Source organism: Strix uralensis, chromosome 24 (assembly GCF_047716275.1).
Source record: "Strix uralensis isolate ZFMK-TIS-50842 chromosome 24, bStrUra1, whole genome shotgun sequence".
NCBI lineage: Eukaryota > Metazoa > Chordata > Aves > Strigiformes > Strigidae > Strix > Strix uralensis.
In genome coordinates, this window is record NC_133995.1 from 6875722 (window position 1) to 6888145 (window position 12424).

A 12424-nucleotide genomic window follows, 5' to 3' on the forward strand; every position below is an offset into this window, starting at 1 on the left:
CATAAGGCTTGCCCAACTCTGAGCAGGTCGCTCTGCTTCTTGCAGATTTGGCTTTATTTTGTGTTTGTTTTCTCCCCGTTATCCAAATGTCTGAGCCCAAGGAAAGTACCTGTTTTGGTAACATTAAAAATGAGAGTTCTGGGGCGATAGAAGTAGCCCAGATGATCAGTCTCAGACGCATTGAGATTTACCACTCTGCTTTGCTCTCCATTCTTAGTTCTAACCTTATCCCGATCTTGTAACTGTTTAATTATTACTTTAATCTAACCGTTGTTTTGCTTAATGGGTGAGATCCAGGCATTTCACCCCCAACACCAACCAGACACCTTGGAACTGTAGATAAAAACTCATCCGAACTCCTGGCATTGATTACATTTGAGGAAATCAATGCCTGACAGTTGTAGTCCATAACCTTGGCAGAGGGAAAGGGACAGCAGCGGACAGCAACGGGGTGCAGACTCTGGGTGGAACCAGAAGGGATGATTAGCCTAATTTGGCTTGATTGGGAAAGAGCATCCCATGAGAAAAGGCATGCATGCGAGTGTTAATAATATATATTTTATTTGGTAAATAAATAGAAATTATTTACCATATGCTACCTGTTAATCTCAAAATGTAAAGCTGTTAAACCTTAATTCATTCACTACCATCTATCAGAACACAATTAATATACTCCTTATTAATTTCTCCATTAACTCACGATTATTTTACCTGCTGGTCAGCAGAGTTATTTCCAGCTGAGACTTGCTCAGCATAACCACTGCTGACCCAACTGAGAGAAGATTTCCAGCTTACACAAGCTTCTCCTTTGTGCATATAACTGTATAGAAGGAAAATGGCACCTACGCTAATTTGGAGGGAATACAACCCTCAAAACGCTGCTTTTCTCTTGCTCCAAAGTATCAGACACAGGCTAGCGTCCCTCTCAGCTGCGTGACACCAGGGACCGTCAGGCTCCTGCCCGCGTGCGGCTCCCTTGCAGCAGCACATCCCGCTGCCGGAGCCGAGGGCCGGGGTAATTGGCTGATGCTCGGACACAAGGAGCAGCCGACAGCTGCTCCGAACCCACTGAGCCAATTAGTGGAGCCCCTCTCCCGTCTCATCCTCATCTCCGCATGCAAGAGCAGCCGGAACATGAGACGAACCCCAGGAGCTGCAGGTAAAGGGCTGCTTCCCCCGAGCCCAGGAGAGCTGAGCTGGCCATTCCCTGCTGGAAGTTACTCTTGCATAAAACATCACACTTACTAGAGTCACTTAATTTAACTAGTGACCATGCTGGGTACTGTAGGGAAGGAAACAGATTGCTGGTTGGCATGGCAGTTTTAAGACAGTTATTAATTCAATTACAAAGCTGAGAAGGATCCTGGGGGTAGGTAAGCATCTCTGAGCTTATCACTGCAGAGGCAGAGGGGACTGTGCTGGGAGGGAGCACACTGCCCTGAGGTGGCTCCATCCCTGCTGAGGGACGGGCATTTCTCAGGGTGCCAGGGAGAGAACAGACTTGCTGGCAATCTTATACCACTAGCCGCTTCTGCAGGTAAGAGATTTCCAGGCAGCTTCTGCTTTGTTCTTATTTATTTGCACTGCTGGTTCCAAAAAGCCTGTGTGGAAGGGGTCTGCTAGAATTTGCCATTTATCTGAGACACAGAGTCACTCACTGCAGACAGCTGGCACTGGCAGGTGAAACATCATCATCACGCCAAAGGGTGGCCCAGACACAGCACAGAAGGCAGGTAGGGCCTTATGTTCCTCCTGTGCCTATGCCTGAGCCACACTCATGTCAGTGAGATCAGAATCCAACCCGTGTCTGAACACCACAAAGGAAGCTTCAAGCACATCCCACCAGCTGAACAGCAGAACTGATACCTGCAGCATTGGTTTGCCCACCAGCAAGCAGCAGGTTTGAGTCATCAAGAGCTGACAATGTTGCGGACGCAGGGATGGAGGGGCTCTGCCAGGCGAGTGCAGGGAGGCAGTGGTGGGGCTGTGAAGGTCCAGGTTCTCCTCTCCCCTCCCTTGTCATGGAGGAACCAATCAGCCGAAGTTTGTACAGAGGAGGAACCAGCAGGTCCTCACTGCCAGGCACAAGGAGGGCATCCAGGGGTTCCCAGCTCCAGTCCCGTCTGTTCATGGTTCTCCCAGAGACGCGTGTCCTTCATCTGCACGTCTTCCATGTGTGGTCCCTCTGGCACAGCAGAGATGGTGCGAGATGCTCAGTGGGAAATGCACACTATCTGCCCAAAGCCATGGTCGGGGCTGGGCTGTGGCGACAGATGGGTTGTGATTTGCGTGTTGCTCCTTCTTTTATTCTAGATGCAGTTCTGACGCTGCCAGGGACATCCTACAAAACTAAAAATGACAATTTTTAGAAAAAGCTAAATTGAGCTGAGCAGGTTTTCCCTCTCTTGCAGTTTGGTGCCACGCACAGAGTAGCACAAGGAACTACGGGCCGGTGTTTGAAGAGCAGCCTGTCCACACCCTCTTCCCTGAAGGCTCAGCAGAAGAGAAAGTCACGCTGGCTTGCCGAGCAAGAGCCAGTCCTCCTGCGACCTACAGGTGAGCTCGCCTGCTCTCTCCCTCTACCAGGACTGGGACACAACCCTCAAGAATTTTGCTTTCTGTTCTCCACTTTTCTATAAAGAAAATCCCTAACACGGGATTCAGCCTCCTCGTCCACATGTGATGTGCCATCCCTCCCAGGTCACAGACCAGATATAAATCTAACTCAAATCCCAACACACTGCAGCTGGAAAAGCAAACAAGCATGAGTGTTGCAGTGAGTATTTACCCCTCTCACTCTCTACACTTGCTCTCGGCAGGTGGAAGATGAATGGCACAGAGATAAAGATGGAGCCAGATTCCCGTTACAGGCTGGTTGCAGGTGACCTAGTGATAAGCAACCCAGTGAAAGCCAAGGACGCTGGCTCCTACCAGTGCGTGGCATCTAATTCCAGGGGCACGGTGGTCAGCAGGGAAGCCTCCCTCCGCTTTGGCTGTAAGTTTGTCTCCACAAGGTAAATGAAATGCAGCCACAGTTAGGCTGGGGGTGAACTGAGCCCCCCTGCTCGCATTAATAAAGGTTGGAGAGAAGCTCTCCTGTGCATGGCACCCAACACCACCTGGAGAAATCCCCTGGTGCTTCCCAATATCATGGAGGTGCGGTAGAAATTTGATGCACTACAGAGAAAGTCAGTAATATTTTTGGATCTTCCTCTGTACAACCACTGAAAAGACCAGCTGGTGGAGGGGGAGATAAAATACAGTAATTCCTCCAGCTGTTTTCTTCATCCACGGACAGGTTTCACTTTGCATGTTTAGTTTTGCAGGAATTCTCTGCAGAAGAGCGAGACCCCGTGAAGATTACAGAAGGCTGGGGAGTGATGTTCGCCTGCAGCCCTCCTCCCCATTACCCAGGTAAGGGTTTGTGTTTCAGCATCGCCACCAGCAGGGATTAGCAGCACGTGGAGAGATGCAACAGAGCGAGGGATTCCCAGACATGTGAAGCACTCCTTGCTTCTCTTTGGGAGTTTTAGGGAAGCAAATTGTTTTTAATTCAGACTCTGTAAAGCAACAAAATAGAGGTAGGACTCAGCATGTGGAGAAAAGAAGTACCATCCAAGGATCAACTTCAGCTTAGACTGGTCTAGAAAGGGGCCTGCTGGGTTTAGTCCCACCTGGGAGGCCACAGGCAGCTTGTGCAGTTTGTTCCTTTTTCCTTTCCCCACAGGTTTATCCTATCGATGGCTCCTGAATGAGTTTCCCAATTTCATCCCAGCTGATGGAAGGCGTTTCGTCTCTCAGACCACGGGAAACCTTTACATTGCCAAGACGGAGGCTTCCGACCTGGGGAACTATTCATGCTTTGCCACCAGTCACATCGACTTCATCACCAAGAGTGTTTTCAGCAAGTTCTCCCGGCTCAGCCTCGCTGCAGAGGGTCAGTGCTCTTGGATTACCATAAGGGAACTGGGCAAAATGCAAAAACTAACAAACCACCGCGAAGCACTCGAGCTCCACAGGACTCAGCAGTGCACAAATCATCCACCAGCCTCTCAGGGTCGCTTAAGAGCCTACAAAAATATTAATTGGCTGGAACCTGGGGGGAAGCAGCCCTCTCCCCAGGCTTTGCCACTTGTGCAGCTACAAACCCCACCAGCGGGGTTTCTCTGGAAAAGAGACATGGCACAGGGTGCAGCCTGTGCAGGCTCACCTACCCCTGAAACTACTCTGCCTTCGGTGACCTTGCAGAGGTGCAGCTAAACCTACTTCTTGGGCAGGGCAAAGGGTGTTAAGCAGGTAGGAAATTAAGGAGAAATAGTCCTGAGATGTTGTAAAGAGATTTTTAGAGACTTCAGTAAGAGCTGTTTTAAAAAGAAAATGAAACTTAGCCTCTGTTGCCTTACCAAATGCACAAAGGTTCTGGAAAGGAGTGTAACCCTGAGGGTACCTCTGCCCTTTAAGACCTCACGTGTGCCATTCTGAAGTCATCCAGAACTCCTCAACGGTGTTTTCCTTTTAACAGATGCCAGGCAGTACGCACCCAGCATAAAAGCCAGGTTTCCTGCAGACACCTACGCTCTGGCTGGGCAGATGGTGACTTTGGAGTGTTTTGCCTTTGGAAAGTGAGTGCAGCATCTGTGTCACTCAGGCTTGGGATGGGGAGGGTATCGCAGAACCTGCAACTTTCACAACCCCTCCCTTCAATGGGTCTACTGTAGAGCAGAGATGGGGGGGGAATAGGAAGAGGGAGGAAATGGCTAAAGCCATCTGTCCTGCTGGCCAAGGCCCAGCTGGGACAGGGCCTGGGTGGGTAAATGGGGACTGAGTTACACTGTAATGCAGCATGGGGTACCCAAGAGCTAGCCTTCACCAGATTTACTTTTACATAGCCCTGTTCCTCGAATAAAGTGGAGGAAACTGGACGGCTCACAGTCCTCCAAGTGGATCGGCAGCGAGCCCCTCTTGCAGATCCAGGATGTTGACTTTGAGGATGAAGGCACTTACGAGTGTGAGGCTGAAAACATCAAAGGGAGAGACACCTACCAGGGCCGCATCATCATTCAAGGTAACACGTTTAAGCACATGCCTTTCCAGAGCACGGCAAGACACCCCAGGCAATGGACTGAGCCTCTGGGAGTGAAACCACCACCTCTGATCCTGTCTCGTATCAGCACTAATTACACTATTGCAAAGCCCTAACAAAGACCTGCAGAGATCACTGATACCTTTCTTCAGTGGATACATTTAGGTTATGGCAAGTAGAGAGAAACTTTCTAACTTGCTCTAAAATAATTCTAGCAAAAATGAGGTAACCAGGGAAGGGAGCATAGTGGTAAAAATCAAACTCCTTTCCAAGCCTGACATACTTCCCACAAGGGTTAATGCTTGGAGCTATTAATCAGATCTAGTCAAGTTACAAAACTTAACCTGGTTATCGTAGTCTGAATCCAGTCTTTCCTGAAGTTCAGGAATGACTGCGTTTACTCAAGAAGAGAAACCACAGTGTTCCTCCTCAGATCTGGATTCTGCTGTAATTTTGTGCAGTCCACGTGCACAGCTGCAGCCAGACCCACAGAGGACTCGGCCTTGCATCACTGCACAAAAGGCGAAGGCTGTTACTATGGTGAAACACACTGTGATAAATAAATCTGCCAGCAGAGATGACACAATGAGCATCCTTCTGCCTGCCTGGCACAACAAACCTCTGATCTGATCTTGGCTCTGCCACCTCTCTTGCTCCTTTGCAGCTCAGCCGGAGTGGCTGGAGGTGATCGCGGACACGGAAGCCGACATCGGGTCCGACCTGCGCTGGAGCTGCGCGGCCGCTGGCAAACCCAGGCCCGCGGTGCGATGGCTCCGGGACGGGCAGCCCCTGAGCTCCCAGGTACCGCCGCACAGGCCTGACCGCGACAGCAGCTCAGCCAGTGCACACCAGAACTTGCAGTACTGAACCTGCTACTCCAGACTTAAGACCCTCTACTGCCTCGCTGCAAATGCATCTCAACCCCGATTTATCACCCCGCATCCCTATTCCATGTGCCCCCATGAGGCTGCAAAGCAATGCCACAGTCCTTACCGACAGCAAGTTCCTTCTCCTGTCACTGCCATCCCAGCCATTGCTTCATGCAACTACAGGAACTCATAGCCAGTTATCAAGGCGGATAAATAGCACCTTGTACCTGTCTCTGTATGACCTGCACGTTGCTGCTCAGGCACTCACAAGTCTCAGCAAACGGAGCACAGCCATGTGGGGTAGTGACCGGACAGACGGCAAAAAAAAATGTCCTGTGTTTTCTCCCACGGAAAACCAGGCTGGCTTCCAAATGGCATAAGAGTCTGTAATGAAACTCAACCCTGAACACACCAGGCTTGAGTTCCATTTTTGTTTTTCTCATCTAATGGGTTCATCCTCTTGTTTGCACAGAACCGCATCGAAGTGAGCGGTGGAGAGCTGAGATTTTCCAAGCTAGTCCTGGAGGACTCTGGCATGTATCAGTGTGTGGCTGAGAACAAGCATGGCACAGTATATGCAAGTGCTGAATTAACAGTGCAAGGTAATTTCTCATTTCCCAGTGCTCTGGGTTTCAATGGGACACTGAAGCATTTTAGATCTCTTCCTAATATCCTATGCTTGCGATCTCAGAGTAAGATAAGAGCAGACAAAAACTGCTTCACTCACCATTGAAATATAGTTGCTGGTTCAACAAGACACTCTACAACCCATTAAAATTTAAATCTTGTGTAAATTCAGTAATGCTGAAAGAGAACAAGGACATCTGTTTAGCTAGAAAGTGTACAGGACAGCCAGCAGCAGCACTACAAGCTCTCTTCCACTACACTGCCCTCCTCTTTTTTGGAGGAAAAAGGTCGAAAAAGAGTTCAGTATCCATTCAGCCTGCTTTGATGGATGGTGACTGGAACTGGACTGATGCCAGACTTGTTCCACATTAGTCTAAAAGCTTATCTCCTCGTGGTCAGTAGATGCCAGAGATAAATTAAAGGCCCTAAGCATCAACTGTTCAACATTAACACATGGCAATGCATGAGGGCAACAGATAAAACCCAATTCAAACTCTGCAATTCCAGGAGGAGTTCTAGGCAAGCTGGATGTCTGCTTTGGTGACTTTGGCCAGGATATTGAAGAGAATATCCTCTACATTTTCAAAAGCAGCTGTTCTTGTGTCTCTCAAAGACCTTGCACTTGTTAGGGTCATATCCCATTGCTACATACGACACGTGTGTCACATAACACCTGCCCCGGCAGGCGTTAGAAACCACCCGGCAGCAGAGGAATCACTCCTTCATCTTGCTCACCAGATATTGCCATGCTCCTGTTACCCAGTCATCTAACAACAAATCAATACCTAGTTACATGGCAGTTTAAATGCTCACATAGCAGGGTTTTCTAATCATTTCTTAATCCTCTTTTTCTCCCCTGTAGCCTTAGCACCAGATTTTAGACTAAACCCAGTGAAGCGACTGATACCTGCAGCCCGAAGTGGGAAGGTCATCATCCCATGCCAACCAAGAGCAGCACCAAAAGCCACTGTGCTCTGGACCAAAGGGACTGAACTTCTGATCAACAGTAGCAGGTAGCAGCACAGAGTCAGCTTCTACCTAGAAACCATAGCTAAAATCATGGTTTTTTTTCTTGCCAGAAGACTGGACTTGATGACCCAAGTGTGCTGCTACATCCCTGAACATAAGCACTTTGTTATTCCTCCTGGTTTCTTCTTTAGAAAACTCCTACATAATATTTTGCAGTCCTGTTTTTATCACCAATTTCTCTAAAATCAGCAAGTGCTGGAAGTTGTCAGGTGTACAGTGAACAGACATTTTAACCTTCCTCTTGTATGGTTCTGCTTCCTTTCTAGGGTGACTATTACCACAGATGGCACCTTGATCCTCCAGAATATCAGCAAATCTGATGAGGGAAAGTATACCTGCTTTGCTGAGAATTTCATGGGCAAAGCCAACAGTACTGGAATCCTCTCTGTTCGAGGTAGAGATGTTTGCCTTGATTTGGGTCAATCGAGCAAGAAATGTGTAAGAATGCCATGATGTGATATTTCTCCTCTTCTTATACTCCTCAAAATCAATACAACACTCAGGGAATCAAAGATAATCCAGCCTGTGGAGCAGCAAACCTTCTGCCTGACCCACCACATCATACCTACCAACAAGGGGTCCTTGAGAAAAGCATTTCCATTTTCTAACGACTGTAATCCCCCATCTTCCTCCTGTGAAACTACAGCTGTTAGAGGGATGGCAAATTGGAAAGTGTTAGTTGGTTTGAATGCTCTGCAGCATTCATCTATATCTGGTACATGGACGTTTGCAGCTAACAGCCCTCCCTGCTCTTTCTCTGCAGATGCCACCAAAATCACGTTGGCACCATCTAGTGCTGATATCAACGTAGGTGAAAACCTGACTCTCCAATGTCACGCGTCCCACGATCCAACTATGGACCTAACCTTCACCTGGTCGCTAGATGATTTCCCCATTGACTTTGACAAGTCTGAGGGGCACTACCGGCGAGCCAGTGTGGTGAGTAGAAAGGGCAGTTCTGTACCATCAAACAGGACAGAAAACTAGTACCAGCTTCTTTGTGTGGATGTTGAATGCTAGATTGTGATCAGGCGTGGTCAAATGCTCTCCCTGGTGTCTTTTCTCTTCCCCACACAGAAGGAAGCTATCGGAGACCTCAGCATCTTCAACACCCAGCTGAAGCACTCGGGGCGGTACACGTGTACAGCCCAGACAGTTGTGGACAGTGCTTCGGAGTCAGCCACGCTGACTGTCAGAGGTAATTTCTATCCCATAAAGTCACCTGCTCCTTACAAGCGCGAAGTAACAGCATGGTCCTTGCAAGGGATAAGCTCGCTCCTCCCTTGCAACCCCCTCACATCTCACATTTGAACTGGGTGAGCTTTTCTGGAGGCCGAACTTGGAGGTGAGGCTTCCAGCTTCCAGAAGAGAAAGGCCTGATTTTAATTTACGACTTGCACAATATAAAGAGCAATAAGCCTCCACATCTTTCATCTCAGTAACATGTCTATCTGTCTCCCACCATCCCAGGACCTCCAGGGCCCCCTGGGGGTGTCGTGGTGAGAGACATCAGTGACACCACCGTCCAGCTGAGCTGGAGCCGTGGCTTTGATAACCACAGCCCTATAGCCAGGTACATCATCGAGGCACGGACCCTCCTCTCCCCCAAATGGAAGCAAATGCGCACCAGTAAGTGTCTTGAGGGCAGCGGCGGTGGCATGGCCTGTGTTGGCTGCGGGGCACCAGTTCCCTGACAAGTTCTTGCTCTGTGCTCGTACGCTGGCTGCCACTCACTCTGTTTATTCTCCTCTCATGTTACTGGATTATATAGATCCTGTAAATATTGAAGGCAACGCAGAGACGGCCCAGGTGGTGAACCTCATTCCCTGGATGGATTACGAGTTTCGGGTCTTAGCAAGTAACATTCTGGGAGTTGGGGAGCCAAGTTTACCCTCCAGCAAAATCCGCACCAAAGAAGCAGGTAGGTGCAGATAGAGGCAGAAAGGGGAATCAGAGGTACCTGTCCCTACATGCTGGAGCGGGAAGGCTGGTTCACACCATGCCTGGGGCCAATTAGTCACCTCCTTGAGTGCTCCTAGAGGTGATGCCATCACAAAATTTTCTGCCTTTTTGCCCATTTAAACGTCAAAGACAAGGCAGTACCAGAGCTGGCAGCTAACTTCACCAGCGTTAGATACGATATATTAAACCATTATAAATCCTACCTTCAAATCCTGTACTTCCTGGGCAGTAATGCTTAGAAAGGGGAAAGAGCCCTACTATATCACAGAGTATAACTCTGCAAAGACAAGGTAAATTTCCCAGCAAATGGCTGTAAATGTTCATTCTATCTTCTGCTGCTTGAACGTGCAAGCAGAAGGGATGTAAGAACAGCAGGAGAACTGCTCTCAACATCCCGAATGAATGTTAAGTCCTTTCTAATAAAAGCTCTCCTCCGTATCCCTGCTTTTGAGCTTGAGTCTTGTTCCCTCAGAGACATGCTGCCTCCAAATAACTTGTCAGGCACTACCCAGTATTCTAGACCTGATTTTCACAAACATCTGAAACACTCATGGGTGAAAATATAAAGACAAGCACTTTCATACGAGCTGACAAAGCCTGGCTACGCGCAGACCGCGCAGCGTCTGTGCTCATCTTCATCACTATTGTTTCCTTAACGCAACCTGCACTGTCTGCTTTTGTTTGGGGACCCGACAGCACCTACTGTGGCACCATCTGGGCTCAGCGGAGGTGGAGGGGCTCCCAACGAGCTGATCATCAACTGGACGGTAAGTCAGCAGCATGGCACCAGCCGTGGATGTTGGGAGAGGGCCAAGGGGAGGAGCACGTGCCAGTTCTTTTGGGAAATCAGCGCTGCGATTACAATTTTGACACGCGGTTGAGCCAAACGCTGTGCTTAGTCCAAAGTCTCGCTCATTTGAAGGGACCAAGGCTCCTCTCTCTTTCCACCCCCCTCACAGCCGACGCTGCGGGACTATCAGAACGGAGATGGCTTTGGCTACATCCTGTCGTTTCGCAAGAAAGGCACCCAGGGGTGGCTGACAGCAAGGGTGCCGCACGCAGAATCGCTGCACTATGTCTACCGCAACGAGAGCATCGGTCCCTACACCCCCTTTGAAGTGAAGATCAAAGCGTATAACAGGAAAGGAGAGGGACCAGAGAGCCTCACTGCCATCGTGTACTCTGCAGAAGAAGGTAAAAGAGGGACTGCAGAGACTTTGCTTTGTCCAACCAACCAACGTGTCCTCAACCAGCTCCCTGCGGAGAGGTGTCTGTCTGGGAGCTCAACAATAGGAGAGGTTTCTTTTACTCAAAGAACAGCTGACAGTGATTTCAGCATAACATTTATCTTCTACTTCAAACACACAGATAGACGTTCCCCTAAGCCCAGCCGTGACTGTACACGCAGAGCTTCAGAGCAGACACAGATCCTCAGAGCACACAGCTGTGGCCCTGCTTGTCCTATTAAGTCCCTAAATCCCTTCCTCTTGCTTTGCTCTGTACACATAATACCAGCTGTCTGGCTGCACAGTAATGGTGCTGCAGGAGAGCCCTTCGTTTCAGTATGGTGATTATGCTGCCCAGAGCTAGGAAAAGGATTTTATTCCCTTTTGTTGTCTTTTTCAGAGCCGAAAGTTGCTCCTTTCAGAGTTATGGCCAAGGCTGTCCTGTCCTCAGAAATGGATGTGTCCTGGGAGCCCGTTGAGCAGGGAGACATGACTGGAGTGCTTCTGGGCTACGAGGTACGAGCCTGCCATGGGAATGAGACACTGAAACCAAGATCGGAGAGCCCAGCAAAGAAAACTTCCCCAGGCTAAGTGAGGTGAAAGAAAACAGCATTTTCTTTCTAAAGATGGAGGATAATTAATGGACAGCACGAGGCTCTAATAGGGCCGGTACTACTGCTCACAAGAGAGATTAGTAAGAGATAAGCCTCCTTTCTTCTTCCACTTGCCTTTCCACACAGGCCATAACCGTATTCCCAGGCACATGCTAAGCAAAATGCACAGAAACAAATACCAAAGGGTCTCCAGCGCTGGCTGTGGTTGGACTGAGTCTGGTATCTGGAGATGCCTCTATCCCTACTAACCCCTTGATATCCTTTTCTATTCAGATCCGGTACTGGAAGGATGGTGATAAAGAGGAGGCAGCTGACAGAGTGAGAACAGCAGGGCTGGTCACATCAGCTCATGTAACAGGCCTAAACCCCAACACGAAATACCACGTGTCAGTCAGAGCTTACAACCGGGCTGGAACCGGCCCCCCCAGTCCCTCCACCAACGTCACAACAACAAAACCACGTGAGTGAGCCCTGACCACCTCCGTTTGGCACGTTGTACTCGCTGGGGTTGCTGCTTCTTCCAGAGGATCCCCAGTGATCAGCTGATTAGCTTTTTCATCTTGGTGCTCTCACGCCATTTTCAGTAGGCCATAAAACAGTTCCCTGAATTTCCTCAGATCAGTCCTGTGGTCTGTGTATCACTTCTCTGAGAAGATCTGTGCTCAGAGTAATGTTTGCTGGGACACTTCCCTTTAAACCAACCATAGTGGTGCCATCAGCCCTGTAGTCATAGGGTCTCAGGAGACAGTTGTAACCAGCTCAACCTTCTCATCAGTCCCTGACTTAAGGAATCTCTGTCTTGTTTTGTATCTCTTAGCACCAACGAGGCCGCCTGGCAACATCTCCTGGACTTTTTCTGGGTCTACAGTCAGCATCAAGTGGGACCCAGTGGTGGCGAAGGCAGATGAGTCTGCAGTTACGGGGTACAAGGTACAGGCAGCATGCAGCTGGCCTTCTCTTATAGGTGACCCTAAGGAAACCACAGTCACCGTAAACTCAACCTTTCCTCTTCCA

The 12424-nt window shown here is 49.2% G+C and overlaps 2 protein-coding genes across 4 annotated transcripts in view; one reads left to right on the top strand and one right to left on the bottom strand.

Moving 5' to 3' along the window:
- Positions 1 to 12424, top strand: part of CNTN2 (contactin 2) — a 33611-nt gene that overhangs the window by 14953 nt on the left and 6234 nt on the right. For both annotated transcript variants that reach the window (XM_074893955.1, XM_074893956.1), the window contains 19 exons: positions 2412 to 2556; positions 2820 to 2995; positions 3319 to 3414; positions 3728 to 3937; positions 4523 to 4622; positions 4890 to 5065; positions 5748 to 5884; positions 6425 to 6554; positions 7442 to 7592; positions 7875 to 8002; positions 8372 to 8547; positions 8686 to 8806; positions 9079 to 9237; positions 9380 to 9529; positions 10267 to 10337; positions 10530 to 10764; positions 11197 to 11312; positions 11684 to 11870; positions 12228 to 12340. In XM_074893955.1, the coding sequence (XP_074750056.1) occupies positions 2412 to 2556; positions 2820 to 2995; positions 3319 to 3414; positions 3728 to 3937; positions 4523 to 4622; positions 4890 to 5065; positions 5748 to 5884; positions 6425 to 6554; positions 7442 to 7592; positions 7875 to 8002; positions 8372 to 8547; positions 8686 to 8806; positions 9079 to 9237; positions 9380 to 9529; positions 10267 to 10337; positions 10530 to 10764; positions 11197 to 11312; positions 11684 to 11870; positions 12228 to 12340 (2777 nt within the window). The remainder of the gene's footprint in view (positions 1 to 2411; positions 2557 to 2819; positions 2996 to 3318; positions 3415 to 3727; positions 3938 to 4522; positions 4623 to 4889; positions 5066 to 5747; positions 5885 to 6424; positions 6555 to 7441; positions 7593 to 7874; positions 8003 to 8371; positions 8548 to 8685; positions 8807 to 9078; positions 9238 to 9379; positions 9530 to 10266; positions 10338 to 10529; positions 10765 to 11196; positions 11313 to 11683; positions 11871 to 12227; positions 12341 to 12424) is intronic.
- Positions 545 to 12424, bottom strand: part of RBBP5 (RB binding protein 5, histone lysine methyltransferase complex subunit) — a 41478-nt gene continuing 29598 nt past the window's right edge. For both annotated transcript variants that reach the window (XM_074893961.1, XM_074893963.1), the window contains exon 14: positions 545 to 2349. In XM_074893961.1, the coding sequence (XP_074750062.1) occupies positions 2342 to 2349 (8 nt within the window). In that variant the 3' untranslated portion in view covers positions 545 to 2341. The remainder of the gene's footprint in view (positions 2350 to 12424) is intronic.